The following is a 23,937-nucleotide window of genomic DNA, read 5'->3' on the forward strand; positions in this document are numbered from 1 at the left end:
GGGCTGGTTAGGGGAAGGGGACGTGGCCCGGACCCCACCCCCTATCTGCTCCCCCTGCCCCATCCACACCGCGCCCCCCCCCCCCCCCCCCGCCTGGCTCACTGTCCCCTGACCGCCCTCAGAACCCCCGCCCCTGACTGCCCCCCACCACCCCATCCAACCCCCCCTCCTTCCTGACTGCCCCCCCCGGACTCCCACCCCCATTCAACCTCCCTGTTCCCCGCCCTCTGACCGCCCTGACCCCATCCACACCCCCGCCCCCTGACCAGCACCCCGAATTCCCCTGCCCTCTATCCAACCCTCCCACCCCCCGCTCCCTGCCCTCTTACCGCGCTGCCTGGAGCACCAGTGGCTGGCAGCTCTACAGCCACAGAGCACCAGGTCAGGCTGGGCTCTGCAGCGGCACTGCCCCAGGAGCTTGCAGCCCCGCCGCCCAGAGCATTGCGGCGGGGCGAGCTGAGGCTGCGGGGAAGGGGGAACAGCAGGGGAGGGGCCAGGGGCTAGCTTCCCGGGCCAGGAGCTCAGGGGCTGGGCAGGAGAGTCCGGCCTGCTGGCTGTAGTTTGCCCACCTCTGTCTTAGATGCTAGGAGTATAGGATACCATCCACCAAGACAGGAAGGCCTGTTCATGCCAGACAGAAAGACAATGTCAGTCTTATTGGGAAAAGGGGGAAGTTCTTCATAAGAACATAAGAATGGCCATACTGGATTAGACCAAGGGTCCATCCAACCCAGCATCCTGCCGACAGTGGCCAATGCCAGGTGCCCCAGAGGGAGTGAACCTAACAGGCAATGATCAAGTGATCTCTCTCCTGCCATCCATCTCCACCCTCTGACAAACAGAGGCTAGGGATACTATTCCTTACCTATCCTGGTTAATAGCCATTAATGGACTTAACCTCCATGAATTTATCTAGTTCTCTTTTAAACCCTGTTATAGTCCTAGCCTTCACAACCTCCTCAGGCAAGGAGTTCCACACGTTGACTGTGCGCTGTGTGAAGAACTTCCTTTTATTTGTTTTAAACCTGCTGCCCATTAATTTCATTTGGTGGCCCCTAGTTCTTATATTATGGGAACAAGTAAATAACTTTTCCTTATTCACTTTCTCCACACCACTCATGATTTTATATACCTCTATCATATCCCCCCTTGTCTCCTTTTTTTCAAGCTGAAAAGTCCTAGCCTCTTTAATCTCTCCTCATATGGGACCCATTCCAAACCCCTAATAATTTTAGTTGTCCTTCTCTGAACCTTTTCTAATGCCAGTATATCTTTTTTGAGATGAGGAGACCACATCTGTACGCAGTATTCAAGATGTGGGCACACTATGGATTTATATAAGAGCAATAAAATATTCTCCGTATTATTCTCTATCCCTTTTTTAATGATTCCTAACATCTTGTTTGCTTTTTTGACTGCCGCTGCACACTGCTTGGACGTCTTCAGAGAACTATCCACGATGACTCCAAGATCTCTTTCCTGATTAGTTGTAGCTAAATTAGCCCCCGTCATATTGTATGTATAGTTGAGGTTATTTTTTTCCAACGTGCATTACTTTACATTTATCCACATTAAATTTCATTTGCCTTTTTTTTTGTCCAATTACTTAGTTTTGTGAGATCTTTTTGAAGTTCTTCACAGTCTGCTTTGGTCTTAACTATCTTGAGTAGTTTAGTATCGTCTGCAAACTTTGCCACTTCACTGTTTACCCCTTTCTCCAGATCATTTATGAATAAGTTGAATAGGATTGGTCCTAGGACTGACTCCTGGGGAACACCACTAGTTACCCCTCTCCATTCTGAGAATTTACCATTTATTCCTACCCTTTGTTCCCTGTCTTTTAACCAGTTCTCAATCCATGAAAGGATCTTCCCTCTTATCCCATGACAACTTAATTTATGTAAGAGCCTTTGGTGAGGGACCTTGTCAAAGGCTTTCTGGAAATCTAAGTACACTATGTCCACTGGATCGCCCTTGTCCACATGTTTTCTGACCCCTTCAAAGAACTCCAATAGATTAGTAAGATATGATTTCCCTTTACAGAAACCATGTTGACTTTTGCCCAACAATTTATGTTCTTCTATGTGTCTGACAATTTTATTCTTTACTATTGTTTCAACTAATTTGCCCAGTACTGACGTTAGACTTACCGGTCTATAATTGTCGGGATCACCTCTAGAGCCCTTTTTTAAATATTGGTGTTAATTAGCTTTCATATTTCTGATTTGAAATATTGCATAGCTCACAAATACACAACGCTGATCTGGTTAGGGTTACTTTACTGCACTATCTTTCTCTGAGTGGACTTGTAGGCTCTAAAGTTTTACATTATTTCATTTTTGAATGCAGTTACTTTTGTATATAATTCTACATTTGTAAGTTCAACTTTCATGATAGAGATTGCACTACAGTACTTGTATTAAATGAATTGAAAAATACTATTTTTTACAATGCAAATATTTGTAATCAAAAATAAATACGAAGAGATCACTGTACACTTTGTATTCTGTGTTGTAATTGAAAGCAATATATTTGAAAATGTGGAAAACATCCACAAATATTTAATAATAGAATACCATTTATTTAACAGTGGGATTAATCGCGGTTAATTTTTTTAATCATTTGACAGCCCTACTTGTAACTGCTCCCTTAAATTCTGATGCTGGGAGGGTGCTGAACATCGAGTTTGTAACTGAGGTCAGCATCTCCCAGACTCAGTAAATCTGTGCTATTGGGCACCTCACTGCATAGTAAAGGTTCATCTTATTCTGGATTTTTTAAAGATGGACTCTAAAACAGACTTACTTTTGGTAAACAATGGTTTCGTTTTTTAAAACAAAAATAAAATTGTATTTGCAAGATAAACCATCAGCAGTCAAGAGAGGTATTTTTCTGCAAGAAATGTGTCAGCAGCATATAAACTAAAACAAACTCTGGAAAATTACATTAGAATCGCAGTGTTCAGTGATGACTCGCTTAGGTGGCATTGATATGTATGTGCATTTGCTTGATGGTAAGAGATGAAATTAATATAACAAGTCTTGTAATAAAAGAAATCCTAAAATGTTCTTTAACTGGAAAATGAGTTCCTTGAAAACCATCTGCATTAACATCTTTTTAAGAATTCACAATTTGTTTTTGAAACTGCCATTGAATAATTGAATAATGTGTTTGGTTTTTTTATTCTTCTTCCCCCTTTATATAAGGAAGCACGTTTTCTCATTAGATCTATAGATCACCTCAGATGCATTGTTAATGCCCACATACAGCATGGTAAGTACAAAACTATTGTTAAAGAACATCCTTGATAAAATTTCAGGAGAGCAAAATGAATTAGAGTGCATAGAGATTCATTTAAACCTGTACAGTTTGTTGTGCTGGCCAAGCACCTCTGCCGAAATCGGGGACTCTGATGCTGACATTCAAGCTCCCCCAGTTTTCCTCTTCTAACTAGTTGCACTCCTTTTCTTTCACAAAGATTGAGGTGTGTAGATAGGGCTAAACCATGTTTTTAAAAAAAAAACCAAAAAACCCACAAGTCCTTCCTTGTTATAACATGATTTGGTCACATCCACACATGCTTTTGCTAAATTGTTGAAAACTAGTTTAGTTTGAAGCATAATCAAACACATTTCTGTAAAACTGGGCTAACTTTTTTAATCGTTATGGGGGTTAGTCCTAGTCCAACTCCATTCATCACTCAGGGCCTGTCCTTCAATATTGCCTGTTTACACTGTGCATCATAGACAATAGTCCTGTTCTAGGCCACTTCACTGCTTTCAAGCACAATACAGTATATGACTAAAGCACTAGTGATAACCTATTATACTCTGTGTTCAGCCCCAGACTTGCTGCATGTCTAACAGTTCCTTTAATCACGGTACACAATATGATATTCTTAATGGATTAGCCATAGATGTAATGAATCTTTCTGGGCACCAAAGCAGTCCTGTTCTTCTGAAATTGAAACTGGGATTTTGTCCTTGTTGCTTTATAATTCAGCTGACTTGACGTCTGCCTCCCTCTGCAATCTCCTTCTCTCCTGATTCCCCACTACTAAAGGAACACTGGGCCCATGTAGTTCTGGGTTTTGAACTATTTGTGCTTTGGCGCCAGATGCGATCTTAAGGGAATGCAAATCCCATGAGACCACTGTGTGACTATATAGTAAAGTCTGACTTATCCTTTTGTTGGAGACAGATTAATCTATGTCTCAAAGTACTGTTTCATCTCTGTTCTATTGTACCATTAATTTTTAAAACAGTCCTCTCTCCTCTTCTGCAATAACTTTCATTGTATGGGTTTACATTAAATCTGTTTTAATGCTCCATTCAGATGAAGTTTATATTTCTGTAATTGTTTTTAGGTATTGCTCTAATGATGTGGAATACATTTATAGTAAAAAGGCTCTCTGCTGCTACGTACCTAATGGACAAGGTAAACATGCTATTGTGGCTGGTAGTTTTAAGTTCAGTTCTTACTGATTAATTTTTTATTTACAGAGAAATTAAGCTATCAAATATTTAAAACGTTGCTTTTTGTTTTTGGCGCATCTTTGATTGTAGAGGTAAACTATGCTGCTTGGGTGGTTTCATTATATTAATTGGGTAATACTTGTTTTTGAAAAGCATATATTGGGAAATGCTTATTTTTAAAAAATATCACATTTGTTTGTTCTATTGGAATGATCTTATTGTAAGTTTTAATAAGCAGCTGAAGTTGGCAGATATTTTCACACGCCAATAATGAGTGTACACTTAATTTTTTTCTCACTTGACACTAGCATAAAACTATTCTGAACTGGTGAATTCCAAAAAGTTCTCCTTTGCAATAAAATGTAAGTCTTAAAATAAAATCATTGGTAAAGATTTTTAAGGAATGTGAGCTTTCCATTCCTGTATTATCTATTCTATACATTTTATCAACCTGGTAACTAATAAATTAGCTTAATAGATAACCCAAGAACTACATTTTTTTTTCTATGCATTTCTGTACCTGCACTTGATGGTTTTTACCATGAAACCTTTATTAAGATCACACAAGTTGCTTTTTGGCTTGAGTGCCATATTCCTTCTAGGCTTTGGGGTATTAAAGATGCAAAAACATATCCTGGATGGTGCTGAACACTTTCAACTCCCCTGGCTTGCTGAATCAGTCTTGTATTATAGGACCTGTTTGCCATCAGTTCTGCCAGGCTATGTCTGTCCTAAATATGTCCGTTAATGAGCTTTCAGACATTTAGTACTGAATTAACTGGCTTACTTAGGGAGGAAAGGGGGTGATTCCAAATTGTGTTTAAGTGCTGCTATCAAATAATGGGTCTATTTAAACTGAAGGAATTTATCTCAAGTGTATCAATTTGCAAGTTGTACAGGGGAGCTAATTGATCACAAGCATGCTAGTACAGAGAAGTCCAGATATTGGTAATACAGTTTTTAGGGCAAAAGAGGAGAGTACCAAAGTAATATGCTGTGATGACGTTAGAGATGCTGGGGTATCATCACTTCTGTCCCCTCTTCTTTCTTTTTTTCCTTTTCATTTTTTCCTATTCTCCTTTCTGTGGCTTATCTTTTTTTGTATCATTTATTCATTTCCCATGTACCCTTCTGCAACTAGACTCATGGCTGCAGAAGAATTCAGTTAGTCCCATCTCTTAAGCAAAAGTTCTTTACCTAATGGTACTGCTTGTATTTTTACAGCCCCCTGCTTCTGTAGTACCTTGGTGCATTAACATCTAAATAAGTACGGGTAAAGATTTTCTGCCTTATTTATTCAGTCTTTTAACATACTTTCTTACCTAACACTTTGAACATATTCATGTGCAATATCTGTTAAAAGTGAGCTACCTTTACTTTATGTATTTAAATGTGTTTGAAAGCTCCAGTTCAGGGCTCTTTAGAAGCTTGTATACATATTACAATATACCAACAAAAGGATAAATATCTGTAATAACTTATCCAGCCTTCCCACAGCTCTCAAAATATAAACTGCCCCAAATAGTGTTTGATATATTAGCAGTTATTCAATTCCCAAAGTGACTATGAAAAGTCCTCCAACTTACAGACTTTGGGTATAGCATGGTGGATGCTCTTAATTCAAGTTGCTATATGAATTCTGGGGCCATATATCTTCCTTCAGCTGTTGATTAGACTGTGCTGTGGTACCCTAATCACAACAGAGTTTGGATCAGTGAGATCTGTATACCATGGGAAGAGTAACTTCCATCTACATGTGTTTTTCATCATCTGCCAAAGGTTCATTGAGCTGTGGAAATTGGAGCTTAGCAGCACGATCGTAACTTTCCCAAACAGGCAATAGAGATCTGACTCTTGCTCAGAATTCAGACAGACAGGAAAGTGTGTGATGATTTACACTGTATAATTTTCTTATTGCGGCTTCCCTATCTCAATTGCTATTCTGCAGTGTCCATTTTTCCTTGCTTCTTTTTCATATTTGTCATGTATTTCATCTTCATTCTGATTTCATTCTTGATACTATTGCCCCAATCCTGCACTACTGAGGTCTTTGGGAGTCTCTGAGCCCTCGTCTACACTGGAGGGGGGATCGATCTAAGTTACGCAACTTCAGCTATGTGAATAACGTAGCTGAAGTCGACGTACTTAGATCGACTTACCGTGGTGTCTTCACCGCGCTGAGTCGACTGCTGCCGCTCCCCCGTCGACTCTGCTTGCGCCTCTTGTGGCGCTGGAGTACAGGAGTGGACAGGAGAGGGCTCAGGGATCGATTTATTGCGTCTAGACTAGACACGATAAATTGATCCCCACTGGCTCGATCGCTGCCCGCTGATCCAGCGGGTAGTGTAGACATACCCTGAGTTGCTGTCAGTAGGCTTTGGTTCAGGTTTTATGTGCCTTTTAGTTCTCTCACATCAGTTTTACACCAACATAACTCCATTTGTTTCAGTGGAATTTTTCCTTCGCTCTCCCTGATATAAACTAGGTCAGAATCAGGCCCAGTGTGATTGAACCAGCTAGAAATGATGAAGAACAGAGAAATTTCAACTTAACATTTCACATTTTTTCCATAACTGAACATGCTCCACATGTAACAGGAAACTGATTGTCAACCTTGAAACACAATTTCAGTGCAAATTGAAGAGATTGAGAGCCAGAGTTTGCCATTAGCTGCTAAGAGTTTTATTTTTTCTCTGCCTCAATATTCAAATGATTCAAAAGCCAGTGAAGTAGTTGCAGTGCTTCAGAGATTTATGAAGGATTGCTCTAAGAATTTCCTTACCTATATTTAGCATTCTTGTATGTGATAACTTTGTGAATATTCAGTAAAAAGTCAAATGAAGATTACCCACATTTAAAGATGCATCTTGTGAAAAATCAGTTCAAACAGTTGAAACCTGAATTGGATCCCAAGAGGGTAGCTCTATCTTGCAATAACATAGATTTTCTCCTAGCTGAAGGTAGCCTATTTAACATGTTATTCTGAGAGTCAAGCCTTTAGCTGGGACAGATGGTCTTGTCTTCTTTTAACCTTGTATCTCATCAGCTTCCAGTCTTCAAAGTCACCGACTTACATAATTCAATCATCATTTAATGTTTTGAAATACTAGTTATAAAATTACTCCTACATTAGTAGTGAAACCAACCCAAATAAATAACACTGGCAAAGATGGAAAGTTAGGAAGGGTTGTTATCATGCCACAAGATTTTTGAATAGTGTTCACCATGGGTAAATGTTTCTAAGCTCTATAGAAAAGTACATATACGTGCTATTCAGATGAACATAAATAACGGGCTTCTTAGATTAGGAATGTTAAAATCATTCTGCAACTATTTTTTATTTCATAAGGAAGACTTTATAGAATGTTTAAACATCTTGAAAATGACTGTTGCATGTACAGTCTGATTTTTCAGATGGCAGATAAATAAATCATACAGATGAGAGACAGTGTGGAAAACTTGAGCCTGTAAGGAATGTTTTTGCCAAAAGCTTTGCCCATTGAAAATATTCAACATAGAAACTGCTTCTCAGCTATTATTTCGTACTATAGCCTGTATCCAATCCCAGTTCTTTTAATTAAGATAGCCAGTATATTGTATCTACCTTTGTAGAAATTTTTTTCTATTGTATAAGGAAAATAAGTTACTAATACTAAGTTAATACTTTAACAAATAGATTGCTCATGTGTCAGACTTATGCTGAAAATTTGTTCTATAATAGGTTGGAAAAGCTCCGAAGGACAGATTATGCAGAAGGGCAAGTAATGCTTTATTTATCTAAAGATGACAAGGAATTTAGAAATATTTGATTACATTTTGTTTCAATGGTCATTACATCTGTTTTTCATGTTTTTAACGTGACAACGCATAAGGAGATCTGGGTGGGAAAGATTAAAATAAAAAATATTGATGAATTTTAGCCAGTCTTAAATTTCCAGTTTGACAAATCAAAGTTGAAAGGTGTAGACAAATCTAGTAAAAATGGTACAGAAAGTGAACTTAAGACTGAAGCTTACCTGACTAACATTTTGTCCACATAATTTTATCAACTCCTGGAAGAGTTAATTGAAACCATGTTCCGGGGATAGTGCGTTGTTTGTTTGTTTCTGATAAAATTCTTTGCAGAATATAGTTACTTAATAGAACAGTGTATTAAGTGGATAGAATAAGCAACTTTTATAGTCAAGACTTTTTCCAGATGTTGTAAAGCTTTATTGAAATTCTCAAATTCTACTTTTGTCTGTTATATCCAAATCTTTTGTTACAACTATTTGGCCTTAACATAATGAGATAAAGGAACTGAAATTAGCACTAGTGCTTTTTGTATATTCTCTAGCAAAGCCTGCCCTCCCAGAAATGTAAACAGTGCTGATAAAGACCCTTCTTTCTGTCTGTTGCAACTAAAATGTTTTAAAACGCATCCAAGCGAAATCACGTTGCAGAAATTTACTCTATCTTTATTTAATAGGATGTAGGTATGGGTGATACTGCAATGACATCTTTTCTTGGCTCATGTTCAGATCTTCTTCAAACCTTAATGGAGGTAAAAAATATTTTTTTGATTAGAAAATACGTAAGAACATGCATGGTTTTAGTAGTAAGTTTTCGCCATGAAAATTGAAGGCAACATGAATAATATAGCTACAATTACTTTAATGACTTCATTTAACCAAAGTCTGTAAATTATTTTCTAGTGAACATGGAACATTTCTATTATTTTTTTAAAATACTTTTGCAGGAGAAATTGTGGCTTGTAATATAACTCCTGTTTGTTTTTAATAGAGATTCTCATAATCTTTCTGAACAGTATCTTAAAGTAATACTTTTTTTGAATGCTGATTGCTCTGCATTGCTGTACTAGGCTGATGTTAGTAGTGATGAAATGCAAGCTCCAGTATTGGACACAGAAGATGCCTGGGTGTCAGCTGAAGGACCAATCTCAATAGTAGAGCTAGCCCTGGAGCAGAAACACATCCACTACCCACTTGTCGAACACCAGTCGGTATTGTGCACTATATTATACGGAATCATGAGGTTTTCTCTGAAGAGTGTGAAACCTCTCTCACTATTTGACAGTAAGGTATGTCTTTTAAAGGTGTTATGAGTACATGTTTTATAATATAATGCTGTCCTTGCTGCTGCTAGTTAACAAGCATGCATGTTTTATCAGTTATTTGTAACTAGTTCTTTAAACACAGTATGTAGATTGATGTCATGTCAAAGATAATTGGTGCACTCTGTTCAGCTAAGGATTGTCACCGGAACAGCAGTCCACACACATGGTAACTTTTCTTCTGAATAGGATGTCTTGAGAGTGGTTTAGAGGTGTCAAAATCAGCTCCTTATTTTAGTCCATCTAATGACTGTTATTGCATGGTGAGAACACAGGATGCAATCTGATTAGGTCACACGTTTGTTAGTTTGAGAGCTGTAAGATCAGAGAAATTACAAATAATAAATCTTCTATTTCATTATCGTAATCTGTCACTCTCTGTATCAGTTATTCCTGATGCTTTATGCCACACTTCTTTCTCGGAAAGAACAAATAGCTAGTAGCCGTGAGAGCAAGAACAGACTGATTAAAATAAATAGTTGCTATAATTAAAATGGAATCTGTTGTTGCTCCTGAGTCCTAAAACAGATGTAAAGAAAATGTTACGTATTGAGCTGCTTTCCTCGCAGCTGAGGTGCGCACACACAGTGAATTTTAGAAATAAAGTGCTGATGTAGACTATTGTAAACCAATCCTACCTGAAAAAAAAATTGGTTCTATGCAGAACTGTCATACTACAGATGTCTCCTTAAAGATGTATTGAGATATTTTTATAAATACAAAGTACTTCTTTTTTTTTGTATTTTGCTATTGATTCTTGTCTAAATGTAGTCCCCATTCAGCACTCTGTAGCTATTTAGCAAAGCACTTGCATGCATGCTTAAGTACCATTGTCTGCCAGTGAAAGAGGTTACCTGTTTTTTGGGTGTGTTGCATAAAGCACCCTTTTCCCTCTACCAAAAATGTCCCTAACTCTGCAAATCAAACCACTTTCCCAGAAAGAGGAATAAAAAATTGTGCTTCCTTGCCTTTTGTATATGGTTGTCATCCTCCCTTGCCTTACTTTTCATCTTTGCCTCAGTCACTCAAAATTCCCCCATGTTCTGCAAGCTGCATGGGAGAACTTCTTCATGAAAGATCTCTAGGGAATCTTGGCTGATTGACTGTGGACTTAATAGTATATAAATGTTTCAAAGGCCACTTCATCATCTGATTTCTAACAAGGCAAGTCTTTATCTAGAACTAAATTGCAGCACTTGGAATTAAGTAGGATTGGATTACATGGCTACCCTGCAATTCCTTTATGTATTTCTTCTTGTTGGTGCACGGAGTTGTTTTGAGGGGTCTTGTAATTGAGGTGCACACCTTAACTGCCAGTATTTTAGTGTTTGACACCTGCCTTTTTGCACCAGCTTCCATGTCTAACATGGAGCAGGACAGCTCGGTCAATTCCATGTGATGAAGCAAGGCCACCTTCAATAGAATATTATTCCATGTACATGGATGCATTTACTTCCTTTGGCAAGACTCTGCCTTTTCTTGTCAAATCCAGTATGACAGCAGGACAATGGTTACTGTCACCTCTTTTTTTACTGTGTGCACAATTCAAGGGCCATTCAGTGAGCCTTGAAACTTAAAACAAAAAAACCCTCAAATACTTTACTTTCTTAAAAGACCCCATGGTCGGATGTATTTCACACTAAATGTCATAGTTGGCATGTCAGTCTAGAATGATAACCCTCAGGGTCTGAAACCAATGCTAGTGGCTTAAAAAAAAGATGATTTATTTCCTTATGTAATGATCGCTCCATTTGGTTAGATAACTATAGCAGATTGAGAACCCCCTGCTATTGAAATTTGTAGCCTAACTTTTAAGCTTGAATGCCAGGTGAAGTAATTAAAAAAACCTAGAAATATTAGTAAAACATATGATTGCTTAAACAAATGTGTTTCATAGCCTTTCAGTAATTTAAAATACTGCATTTCTCTTCGGGATTGGAAACTAAGATGCAATAGCATTTAAATGGGGGAAAAGTATTATCCCTTCAAGTGCTTGATCAAAATGGATCTATTTTTCTCTGCCTGCCTCACTCAAAGGAATATGGTTTTTTCCTGTTCTCAATTTAGGGCAAAAATGCATTTTTCAAAGACCTGACTTCAATTCAGTTGCTGCCCAGTGGGGATATGGATCCAAACGTGTTATCCATACGCCAACAAGTGAGTTTAAATCCTTTACACTGCCACAAGGAAATATAGACCTTTAAAGGAGTTTCAGGTAAAATTAAACTGCTGCTAACTCATTTTGGTGTTTGCTTCCAAGTTCTTAATGAAAGCTGTGAGTGCAGTGGTACAAGGCCAGTGCTCCGCACAAAAGGCCAGAGGGCTCCCAGAAGAGGCACCACTTCCTGCTGAAAAAGACAAGGACTGGCCAGCTTTGGCTCTGGATTTGGCACAGCACCTTCAGCTCAGTGAGGATGTGATTAGAAGGCATTATGTGTGTGAACTGTATAATTACGGCATGGATCATCTCGGAGAAGAGGTAATGATTAAAAAGTGCCTTTGGCAGCTTGAGTATAGCCAGAATCATGAGGCACAGCTAAGTTACTCAGCTCTGTAACTGGACAGTTCTGATTCGTATTCACCTTTATTTTACAAACAATTTTGACTTGGCTTGTGCTCCCCCAGCAACAGAGAACATACCACATTCTAACACTTGATTCTGGTGCACACAGTTATCTGGGACAGCCATGTTAATTTTTTTGCAAACAAGGAAAATATAGGACAAATTATTTGGGAGGAGTGGGGGGAAGAATTCACACCTTTCGCTGATGGGATTCTACCATTAGTGCAGAACAAAACTAAACTAAGCAATAACAGTCATTGCCAGTTGTGCTAAGCACTGAGGTCTGGGATAAGAATTCATTTTTATTTGTCAGTACAGTTAAGAAACAATGTGGGGATTCAAAGTACTCCACTTGCAGTTTGAGCAGATCCTTAACCCAAAATCTAGCACTTAACTTAAGTGTCAAACTTACTTAAACGAGTTGTCACAGAAGAAACAACAAGGAGTCCTTGTGGCACCTTCAAGACTAACAAATTTATTGGGGCATAAGCTTTTGTGGGTTAGAACCCTCTTCATCAGAGGCATGGAGTGGAAAATACAGGAGCAGGTCTAAATACATGAAAAGATGGGAGTTGCCTTACCAAGTGTGAGGTCAGTCTAAGGAGACAATTCAATTAACAGTAGGATACCAAGAGAGGAAAAATAACTTTTGTAGTGGTAATGAGAGTGGCCCATTTCAAACAGTTGACAAGAAGGTGTGAGTAACAGAAGGGGGAAATTAAGCTTAGGTTTTGTAATGACCCAACCACTCCCAGTCTTTATTCAGGCCTAATTTGATGGTGTCCAGTTTGCAAATTAATTCCAGTTCTGCAGTTTCTGGTTGGAGTCTGTTTTTGAAGGGGTTTTTTGTTGAAGAATTGCCACTTTGAGGTCTGTTATTGAGTGACCAGGGAGATTGAAGTGTTCTCCTACTGGTTTTTGAATGTTATAATTCCTGATGTCAGATTTGTGTCCATTTATTCTTTTGCGTAGAGAGTGTCCGGTTTGGCCAATGTACATGGCAGAGGGGCATTGCTGGCACATGATGGCATATATCACATTGGTAGATGTGCAGGTGAACGAGCCCCTGATGGTGTTGCCGATGTGGTTAGGTGCTATGATGGTGTCCGTTGAATAGATATGTGGACAGAGTTGGCACCGGGGTTTGGTTCCTGGGTTAGTGTTTTTGTTGTGTGGTGTGTAGTTGTTGGTGAGTATTTGCTTCAGGTTGGGGGGCTGTCTGTAAGCGAGGACTGGCCTGTCTCCCAAGTAATTTCCCCCTACTGTTACTCACACCTTCTTGTCAACGGGCCACTCATTACCACTACAAAAGTTATTTTTCCACCCTTGGTATCCTACTGTTAATTGAATTGTCTCATTAGACTGACCTCACACTTGGTAAGGCAACTCCCATCTTTTCATGTATTTATACCTGCTCCTGTATTTTCCACTCCATGCATCTGATGAAGTGGGTTTTAGCCCACAAAAGCTTCTGCCCAAATAAATTTGTTAGTTTCTAGTTAGTGCCACAAGGACTCCTCGTTTTTGCTGATACAGACTAACACGGCTACCACTCTGAAACTTGTCACAGAAGAAGAGTTTGAAAATTCATTACTCTGCATGTTCATGAAATCTTTGTGCTGTGTTCGGAATGGAGTTCTTTTGCGGTTCCAATATTGTGAGAGATATTGGAACTTCTATTTGATGCTTCTTAAATAGTCGGTGCATCTTAAAACAAAAATGCAGCCTTGAACTATCAATATCTGGAATTGTCAAACTGCATGGTGCTTAGTTTCTGCCTTCATTAGAGGGAAGTAACAAATCTGCAAAGAGGTGACACTAAAAAAGTAAATGATTTTAGAGAGCTTGAAAAATAAGCAAAATTCAAGTGTCTGTAGTAATATGCCTGTGTATAAATCACTATAGTTCTAATCAGATGACTTTAGGGCACTGTGCAGGCTTGAGACAGTAAAAAGGCTTTCAGTTTTCTTAGTCTATCATAGCAGGAGACCGTTTTTCAAACAGAGGGGATGTGAACTCACGTTTCAAGAATCTTAAGGTCTGAGCTTGAGCCTTAAGACTCACTGCCATGTAGCCATTATAAGAGTTCCATTCTACAGTGTAGGACTTGGGCCAAAACTGTGGATTTGTTCCACAATTTTCAGTAAAAGTCACTAACAAGAGTCCATACCATTGGCTGATAAATCCGTTTCAAATTCCTTCATTTGTTGGGTCATTTGTCCTTGTATTAATTGAAGGTTAGGGCTGAAGCAAGATAAAGTAGTTTCTACATGGGTCATCTGTAATCTTGCACATTTTTACTATGAGTTTTGTTGGTATATTCCTATTCTCAGGCCATTCTTCAAGTGCATGACAAAGAAGTGCTTGCATCACAGCTACTTGTGCTGACAGGACAGAGACTGGCCTATGCTTTACTACACACACAGACGAAAGAAGGCATGGAGCTGCTGGCCAGACTTCCTCCAACACTATGTACCTGGCTTAAAGCTATGGTAGGTTCAGCCTAAATGAGAAAATAAATTTACAGAAAGCTTCCTTTTGACCAAAGACTTTTATTACTTTTAAAAATTAACATTTTTAGTAATGCTCTAGTGTAAAGTATGAGTCTAAGCCTACCTAACTTCAGTTCTGGTTAATAAGAACAAGACAGCCCAGCATGATCAACTCTCTGGTCATCTCTGCTCCATTATACATTTTCTAAAAAGCCACACAATTTCAGTGTTAGAGGTTGCAGTCAATTCAGAGGATAGAGCGAATATCTTGATTGGTTTAAAATGTGAATGTACTGCAGAAATGCCTCTTTTCACTGCTAGATTTTATTGGGAATCCTTTTACCAGCACTTGAAGGGGAGTAAATTGTTCAGGTGCATGTAAACAATTGCATATTTGCTGCTCTTGAGGACAAGATGTGTAGGAGTCCAAAAATGTCCATTTCCAAAAGTTTAAATAATTTATCTTCACTTTAATGGCTGTGTCCCCACCTCCCGTGTGAAACTATCATATTATTACTCATGTTTTAAACCATGGGACTGCTTTACTGTGTAATTATTGGCAGTATGCTCAACTGCTTGTAGCTGATCTTCCTTTAGCCTGGGGGAAAGACTAATTGTGCTAAATCTGTGAAACAATTCAAGAAGTTGTAGAATGAAGCTTCTTTCAGAGGAAATAAATTTAGTTTTCTGCTGTGCACTAGTGAGTGGCATGGTTCTCTTGAGTGGTGCCAGAGTGTGATCGAAGAAGCATTCATATAAACTGCAGCATTATGTTGTATAGAAGACTCATGTCCTCCTGAATAGTGTTCCCTGTATGAGTTTCTGTAAGTTTAAAGACTGTACTGTGGGTAGCGTTTATCCTAGTGGAAGTCAGGATCCTGTACAGAACTTTTCAACTTTTGATTCAGATCAAAGGAATCTGACCGTAGCAAAGGAGTTCTCTGAAGTCCTCTGTTTCCCTGAATGTAGAGTTCAAAGGGGGGGATGATACAAGAATAGCTGTGTTGACTTCAAACTAGTACTGGATACATCATATTTAGGCTTCACTGTACTGGGCTTAAATCCCCCACTGCTTACTTAACTCTGCTATGATCTAGAGATGAGTTCAGGCACCCATTTACAATTACAAGCAAACTTCATTGTGGCCTTTTCTTCTTAACACTTTTAAAAAATCCTTTTGCAGGACCCACACGATCTTCAAAATGTCGAAGTGCCAATTGCAACAACAGCGAAATTAGTAAACAAAGTAATAGAGCACTTACCGGAAAACCACGGGCAATATAGCCTTGCCTTGAATCTGATCGAGGCTGTAGAAGCAATCTCTTCATGACAATTTACGTACTAGTTTTAAACACTTCTGCTGTAAGATGAGGTAGTGCATGATTTTACACACTGAGGCTGACCTTTGTAAAGGGAAACATTCATGTGGCTTTTGTAAAATAAACTTAATTTAAAAAGCAAATGCTTTTACAATGGAGTCCATCTAAGTTCCACCCTATTGTGCATAATATACTAGGAGCTAGTAATCTTTGTACATTTGTCAATAACTCAAGTGCTCTACTATTTATTTCTAACTCAAGCACTTGTGCTCTAGCTTAGATAGATTGTTACATTTAACAGCAGTTTTATTCCACTTATTTACAAATTATATTCTTACCCTAACATGTGAGATTCTATATTTCATACTCTGAAAAAACGTTAAATGTATTTTCCATATATGCTTGGTTATTGGACAACAGTCAATTGCATAAATCTGTATCGTGTAAGGAAAAATGTTAGGCTGTCATGTTTTTCTGAAATAAAAATGGTCGTGTTTTATTTCCATAAAAGAGTTCTATTCTGAAGGGCCCCTAGTAGTTAATCTTCAGAGGAGCCAGAGTTGATGGAGGGGCTCACTTCCTGCAACAGCAGTACAAAACACCTTGCATCCTCAATGGGGATAAAATTAGAAAGAGGAACGCACCCATCAAAGTTCAAGTATTGGGGAAGAATACTCTTAAGACCATCAACGTAGAAACAAACATCACTTTACAAATAAGGCCTCACCCAAACAAGATTGGAGCGTAAGTTTCCTAGTGCGGCTGTTATGGAAATCCTGGTGAAGTTAGGACTCCAGGATCAAGCCCCTGGTCTTAATACTGCACTTCCTTAAATGAGTTATTTAGAACACTCTCTTTCTGGTAAGAGTAGAACTACACCATGGGATAATACACCCTCTGGGGTGTGATTTCTAAAGTGCACTAATGTGTTATACATTAAAACAGCATACAGACCAATTAAAGTATAAGATGTTAACATGCTTTAGAAATCATACCCTTGTAGTGTGCATTATTGCCCACTGTGCTGAAGATCTGTAACACAGAATACCTGCGTTTTACAAAACCTTGTATGTTCTTCGTAGTACAGTGCCACAGGGTATCTGTATTATGAAGCCAGAATCCTTAAGTTTTGGGTGGTATTTTTCAAGCCATCAGAAGCAGACCACCATTCTTATCTTACAGCAGCTGAGTATCCCTGTTGTACTCTGATATACATGTTTTCTGTGAACATCAGGACTGGAAGAATGATTCTCACCAAGTCCTGGCTTGAGCTCGTATCAGTTATAATGGAAACAGCTAGCTGACTCCTGTAACTTGCACCTGTCTGCAATTGTTAACTATACACAGAATCATAAATCTACCTTATTAGATAAAGGAATTTGGTGATAACAATAGGACATAGGATTCACCAATACTAGAAGTAACCTACTCAGTAGTGATTACCTTCTCTGAGGTGTGCTGCTGTTGTCATCAGGGAACTACTATTAAAACAGGAACAAGAACAGTTCTTGGAGGTGGGGACTGCCACTCCCCTGTAGAATGACAAGCTACAAGAAGGGTTCACTTGAAATAAACACTTTTAAATTGACAGTCTGGTGAAGTTTACTTATTCAGTATTCTTGGCTCTTAATGTACAGAAATCAGTTTGCAATGCTACTTCACTTCTAGCAATATGGAGGCTTTTTGAAAAACATGGCATTCTGTTTTGCATTTTAAAGAATATAGCTATAATTCATTTACGCCTATTGCTGTTGTATGACATTATGGTTACTATGAAGGGTATTGTGCTAGTGAAAGCAAATAATGGCCAGTACCTGCCAACTTTATAGACTGATTCAGTATATTGACAAGTTAAATACTGGTAAGAGACACGTGGCTGTCTGAGATGTTCTAGGGTAAGACTGTAGGGCAGTTTCCTCTGAGGCTACTGTAGGCCTTATTATATGATGCCATGTCTAGACGCGATAAATCGATCCCGGAAGTGCTCGCCGTCGACGCCGGTAATCCTGCTCTGCGAGAGGAGTAGGTGGAGTCGACGGGGGAGCCTGCCTGCCGCGTGTGGACCCGCGGTAAGTACTTTTAAGTTCAAACTAAGATACTTCGACTTCAGCTATGTTATTCACGTAGCTGAAGTTGCGTATCTTAGTTCGAACTGGGGGCTTAATGTGGACCAGGCCTTAGTGTAATTGAGAATCAAGGCCTAAGGTGTTCTGTGAAACACTTTACATCAAACGTGTAATGTACTGTAAGTAATAAGATTATGTATATACTGCTATTTTCTGTGTCACTTGCTGTGGAGTTGTGTAAATCAAATAAACTTGGGATTTGATTCTAGTTTTTGCCTTCCATGGGCATGCAGACCTGAACTATGATGTATAGTTAAATATTTTTTCCTTACCCGTTACTCCAGCGTACAGAAGGTTTAGCTGAACTACGCAACTTCACAAAGTCAGTTTACACCACTATGAATAAAGTAATTTAGACTTCACTATCTGCAGCTACTAACATAATACAGTGCTAGGCAATAGCCTGCCATTTCAGTAGTTGATCTTCTCTTTTACAATAGCCATCAAGATAAGTTACTGCTGGTTTCAGAGAAAGGACTCTACTTACTTTAGACCATGTTAAATTTTGACACACACTTGTAGTACTAGTCTGTGTTCGAAGAACAGCTTTTATTAGGCGTAAAGTTGATATAAACATAAGCATTTTAAGTTTTTTCCACTACTGTAGTTCTGCTTAGATTAAGGCGTGAACTGCTACAGCTTTCTTCAGCATATACTGAGTTTTCTTTAACTCTTGCAGTTACTTTGTAGCTCAGAGGTTCCATTTGGTTAATGAAACATTGAGTTTACCGTCTTTTATATTTTATAGTCCAAGTGGAAATAACTACATAATTGTCCAGCTCACTTCATTTTCCAGCCATGACTTCGGTGCAGCGTGGACATAGTGAGAGTAGAGAATCAGCAGTGTACTTCCTACAACGAAGGCATTTTGCTTTAGCAGCTGGTAGGACTATAACTTTATATGTTGACTCTTCACGAATATCACCACCTGTCAAAGAAAATTTTACTGTATAGCGTACAGGCAGCATTGAAAACCCAGCTCACACTGCAGCCTCCCGCTAACTGCATTTAGGGGGGTTAAAATTTCTCTATTCCTTTCTATAAAGTAAAGCTAAACTCCAAGAACCACCTTTGACCAGAGTCCTAAATGCAGGTAAGAGACCAAGAAAAACTAGTGCACAGAAAGGGGCTGATCCTGCTCGGCATCAGCTCTTGGTAATAGGTAAGTTTCTAATCTAAGAGAGAGTTGTGTTTGCTGGGTAGAAGCAAGCATTGATTAGTTGTTAGTCCCTTTTTCTTACCTTCTAAGTTAATCAAAAAGGTCCCTTTAATGATCTTTTCAGCTGTGGCCATTTCTATAGGTAGTTCGGACAGTAGAGTTGTCTGTGAAGCCATCATGATTTCATTTAGCTGCGATACACTGGAAGACTCCTCAGACTGCAGTGTCTGGAAAGAACAGTCGCTTTCTGAACTTAAATAGCTTAAACTTTTGCAACAAATACACCTTACAATGCAGCATGGGGTTTGCAAGCTGCCTGATTCAAGTCCAGCCCTCCTGCTGGCAAAGGCTAGAGGTGCATTTGGCTGCAGGACATTTCAACAAATGGTACCAGCCCGAGCTTTTGTCTGAGCCACTTCTCCAGCTGTGGGAATACGTCCTACTGCCAGCCAGCAGTATAACAATTATACTCTGACCTCTCAGCTCCTGATGTCAGGGGCATAAAACAAAATGATTGATCTTAATGCTCAGTTTTGATACCAGATTGACAATGCTGGAAATCTCTCTCTCCAGTATCATTTCAAACTTCAGCATACACCTTCCTTAAATGCCTTAGACCCTAGCACAAGTCAATCCCTTGCATTTTAGAGTTTCAGACATGGTAGTAGTTTCTCTTAGGGACACATTCATTAGTAACTGGACTGAAACAACTACCAACTTCTTTCCTATAGGCTTGGCATTGACTTCAGTCATTTAGACCTGGTTTGAACAGAGGACCAAGAAACTGAAGTGTCCAAAATCCCTTGCCTATTCCTCCTGTATCAGTTCCACATCCAGTACTGAACTGCAACCCACTAGGGAAGCCTGCATCAAACTCCTAATCATTTAAGATAGCAAGAAGTTTGGACCCTATGTCCATTTTCAGAACAGAAAATAGCCCTTTCACGTTCTGACAAGTGTGCTGACCCTAGCTCAGAAATCACATGGATTAGCTAAGTGGAACATTGTCCGTGTTGTTAGCAGTCATCTGAAAAATGCTGCAAAGGACTAGATCCATGGATTTAGGCACCTAAACCCAAAACTTAGATCAAAATCTCCAGTTAGCTGCCACCTAAACTTGTCAGTAGCATGCACAAAGCTGCTTATGTCCTGATGCTGCCGAGCCGCTTGGCACCTGAGTCCCAGAGAGATCCTCAACCTAGCTGTCCCACCACCTGCAGGAGGAAGTCACCCTGTGCCAGGCGAGTGCCCTCACCACCACGCTAGAGGGGAGGTCTCAATCACTTCTGTTGAAGCTGTTCCACTTTGTGTGAAATACCTGAATATTCAATGGGTGAGGCAAAATGGTGTTATAGGCTAGCTATTAGAGCACTCACTTGAGAGATGGGAGACCTGGGTTCACGTCGCTACTCCAAGGCAGAGGGAAGATTTGAACCCAGGTATCGCATCCCATCATAGGTGAATGCACTAACCAGGGAGGGAACACAGGCACCGGTCTCCACTTTTTGCAAGAAAGGGTTGACCTGACACAGGTGCCTAACTCCAGGAGAAGACTTCCAACTGAATCCCAAGTGGTGATTGACATCTAACTCCCTTTGAGGGTGGGGCTCAGGTCACCCCCTCTCCTTAGTATTTCCTACAGGCTAGCTTAGGCTTGCTGTCTTCTCAGCCACCTAACTCTCCCTGTGCATTGTATAGAGCACTGGGCTCCTGACTTGGGGCTGTGGATTCCACTAGACCTCAGGGCACCTCCTTGTTAAGCACTGTAACCCTGACTCCAAGTCGCCTACAGAGATCTAGCCCTAAGTGCTCAAGTAGAGTAGGAGTTATTTTTTCTAGCATGTTAACAGGTGGGGTGGATGGGTGGGTGTTTTTTGTTTTTACCTCCATTAATTCAAAGAGCAGCCCAGGGTCGATTACAATGACGACTTCATGCTCCAAAGCATTTTTGCCAGCAATGGATCCAAGGAAAGAGTCTCTCATCGCACATGCAGCCTCCACCACTTCCTCTAGGCCAGGTTTCTTCCACACGGAGCTTGTGTTAATCCAGCCAGAATGAAAAACACTCTCCCACTCTTGAAAAAAAACAAAACATGTTCAATGCATTGGAGTTTGTGCTGTCTACTGCTCCCTTTCCATAAAACTGTTCTGCAGCTGATTTCTTTAAATACTTATTTTTATTTGAGCTAAACAAAGGATGGCGAGGACCTTTTAATTGCAAAGTTAAAAAATACAGATTTTTAAACAAATGCAAATTTTTGTCCACAGTTACTGTTCTAGTACAAGTTCTCTGAAATGTCAGTGTCTGGTTTCTGTGACGGAGTTATACATGCCTTACCTTTCTTGTATGGGAGGAACTGGAAAACCTCCTCTGCCAAATGAGGAAGGACTGGTGCAAACGATCGCACCACTACATCCAAAGCCTCGGCTAAGGCTGTTTGACATGAACGACGTTTAGGATCTTTTTCTTCTTCACAATAAAGCCTGTGAGTCACACGAGGGGAGAGTTTGTGAAGTTGCTTTCAGTAAGGAGAGAGAGAGAGTTCAGCCCGATACAAGATGTGTGCTAAAATCGGTCTTATTTAGGTGTTTCAAGATAGACCTAAGGGCCTAACTATAAGCCATAATTTGTTTTTCAAAGTCTGTACGTAGATTACACTGTGTTCTGCCTTTACAACAGTTCTGGGTTTCAAGTTATTGTTTAAAGAGGTTTCATTTGACTGCTTTGCATTTTTAACTGGCTTTACTGAGCCAAAAGTTTTTTGTGTAGGAGGGATGATACCCCTCAGAAAGCTTCAGTGTTTTGGGTCCCAAATAGAGAGGGCCTATACCCAGCCTCTAGACTGGCATAAAAGGTCTCGAAGAAAGAAAAACCCATCCCTTAAAGGAAAATTTTTCTTGGAGAAATCTGAGACTAAGGATCAGGAAACGTGAAACTCTGTCCTGGAAAACTTGGGACAGATGTAGCAAAAGCATCTACTGAAAAATCTGTGACCTTCTAGTTCTTGCATAATAAATACCAACGTGCACGCCAACAGCTTTTTTTTAACAACGCCTGCTAAGTCTGATTCTGAACCCGTAAGTCCAATTAACAGGAGAGTATTGGCAAAGAACGAGATGTGTATCCCCTCTAGAAAACTAAGCAATTCAATTAAGAGCCAGTAACACAAAAGGCCTATTGGGGCTAAATCTATACTATCTGGTATCCCTTCCAGTTACGTTTGGAAGGAAACAAGAATTGCTGAAATACAGATCTTGAGAAGATGGGTTCAATGCTGCTGGATACTATAAATCACCCTCTAGCTGCTAACTAAGTTTCATTAAAAATAAATTCTATTTTGCCACAAGTATTTGTTTTCAGGGTAGCCTGGGATGAAGATATACTTCAATCACTATTTATATTATCTCCTTTATGAGAGTTCCACAGCCAATCTCAAACCAGGTTTCTTAAAAACATCATAAAAAGAAAAAAGTTGCCTTAGTGAAGGCAGGAATTAATACCTACCTGTCTTTGATTATGCTGAAGTAAAAGTTGGACAAATCTCTAGTGTGGAATGCTTGCAACAAACGAATAACTTTGCCATAATCATATTCCTTGTACGCTTCTGTAACCTGGGGAACAGAGAGATGACAGCAGCACATCCAATTACTATCACACTGGATAGAAATGTAGGTCATGAGCCTGGGAACATTTTCTTTTGAAGAAAGTACAGGAAGGGGGAAAGTGCCGAGTAGGAGAAAGATAAGGCGCCTGGGAGAACATCTTTCTGGGCTCTTCTGAGGAAAAATCCTGATAATTCATCATTCATATGAATTGGACAGTGAGTTTGTAACAACGGGAACAGAGAAATCATTCGAAGACACAGAATCAAACATCCCTCTCCAAGGGATGGCAAAGAGAAATAAGATCTAAAGAAATCCTGTTTTCATGCTAGTATATCTGGTAAAAAAGATTAAGGGAAGAGAAATCCAAAAAGCATGCTAGGTATAGCAACTACTGTTTTACCAAGTATTTCCAGTACTCCCCTCTCTGCTTAGCAGGTTTTAGGAGACAGCCTTCTGATTTCTTTCATAACTCGAGTATGCAGAATGCATTTCTGGCTCAATTATCCTAGATGTGTTTAGTAAGCTAGGTCCTGAACTTGCTGAAATTCAATTTGGCTCACCTAACCAGCTCTGCGAAGGTATTTCACCCTCTCACCACTTGTACATTGCCGAAGCATCTTTGCTAATCAAAATAAAAAACATCTAACCAATTTGTCTCAAGATTTCGAACGAAAATTTATTTGATTCGTATTTATAAAGTGAATGTTTCATAACCTGCAAATTTCCTAAGTGTCTGAAAGCCAAGTGATTCCGCTATAGCTACTCCAATCTTGAATGTAAACAGAGCATTTGGAGCATCAAGAGGAACATGTTAGCTACACAGGTCACATACACCAAAAGTGCTCTGAATTGCATTTAAATATATTGACAACCCCCCCCCCCCCCCAAAAAAAAAAGCATTAGATATGGCTGTATACCCTCCTCTAATTGGAGCAATTTGAGGCCTCTGAAGGCAGGTTCAAATAAAGCAAAATTTAACATGCGCACTTAGGACTCGTATTGAAGTTTTTTAAACCTTTCAAAAAGCCATAAGTTGCCCAGAGTAGAGGCAGGCTATATTAGTGATCACCTCAAGGGTCCCATT

The 23,937-nt window shown here is 39.5% G+C and overlaps 2 protein-coding genes across 3 annotated transcripts in view; one reads left to right on the forward strand and one right to left on the reverse strand.

Annotated features, from left to right (window-relative positions):
- Positions 1–15,995, forward strand: part of RAB3GAP2 (RAB3 GTPase activating non-catalytic protein subunit 2) — a 78,824-nt gene extending 62,829 nt beyond the window's left edge. For both annotated transcript variants that reach the window (XM_065401104.1, XM_065401105.1), the window contains 9 exons: positions 3,207–3,273; positions 4,367–4,437; positions 8,197–8,232; positions 8,944–9,018; positions 9,337–9,555; positions 11,656–11,745; positions 11,849–12,067; positions 14,485–14,643; positions 15,827–15,995. In XM_065401104.1, the coding sequence (XP_065257176.1) occupies positions 3,207–3,273; positions 4,367–4,437; positions 8,197–8,232; positions 8,944–9,018; positions 9,337–9,555; positions 11,656–11,745; positions 11,849–12,067; positions 14,485–14,643; positions 15,827–15,973 (1,083 nt within the window). In that variant the 3' untranslated portion in view covers positions 15,974–15,995. The remainder of the gene's footprint in view (positions 1–3,206; positions 3,274–4,366; positions 4,438–8,196; positions 8,233–8,943; positions 9,019–9,336; positions 9,556–11,655; positions 11,746–11,848; positions 12,068–14,484; positions 14,644–15,826) is intronic.
- Positions 15,996–18,640: 2,645 nt separating this feature from the next.
- Positions 18,641–23,937, reverse strand: part of IARS2 (isoleucyl-tRNA synthetase 2, mitochondrial) — a 57,841-nt gene continuing 52,544 nt past the window's right edge. Inside the window, exons 19-23 of the mRNA XM_065401074.1 lie at positions 22,753–22,859; positions 21,586–21,731; positions 21,132–21,322; positions 19,330–19,474; positions 18,641–19,016 (exon numbers count right to left, since the gene is read on the reverse strand). Coding sequence (XP_065257146.1) covers positions 18,874–19,016; positions 19,330–19,474; positions 21,132–21,322; positions 21,586–21,731; positions 22,753–22,859 — 732 coding nt within the window. The 3' untranslated portion in view covers positions 18,641–18,873. The remainder of the gene's footprint in view (positions 19,017–19,329; positions 19,475–21,131; positions 21,323–21,585; positions 21,732–22,752; positions 22,860–23,937) is intronic.

Source organism: Emys orbicularis, chromosome 3 (genome assembly GCF_028017835.1).
Source record: "Emys orbicularis isolate rEmyOrb1 chromosome 3, rEmyOrb1.hap1, whole genome shotgun sequence".
Classification (NCBI taxonomy): domain Eukaryota; kingdom Metazoa; phylum Chordata; order Testudines; family Emydidae; genus Emys; species Emys orbicularis.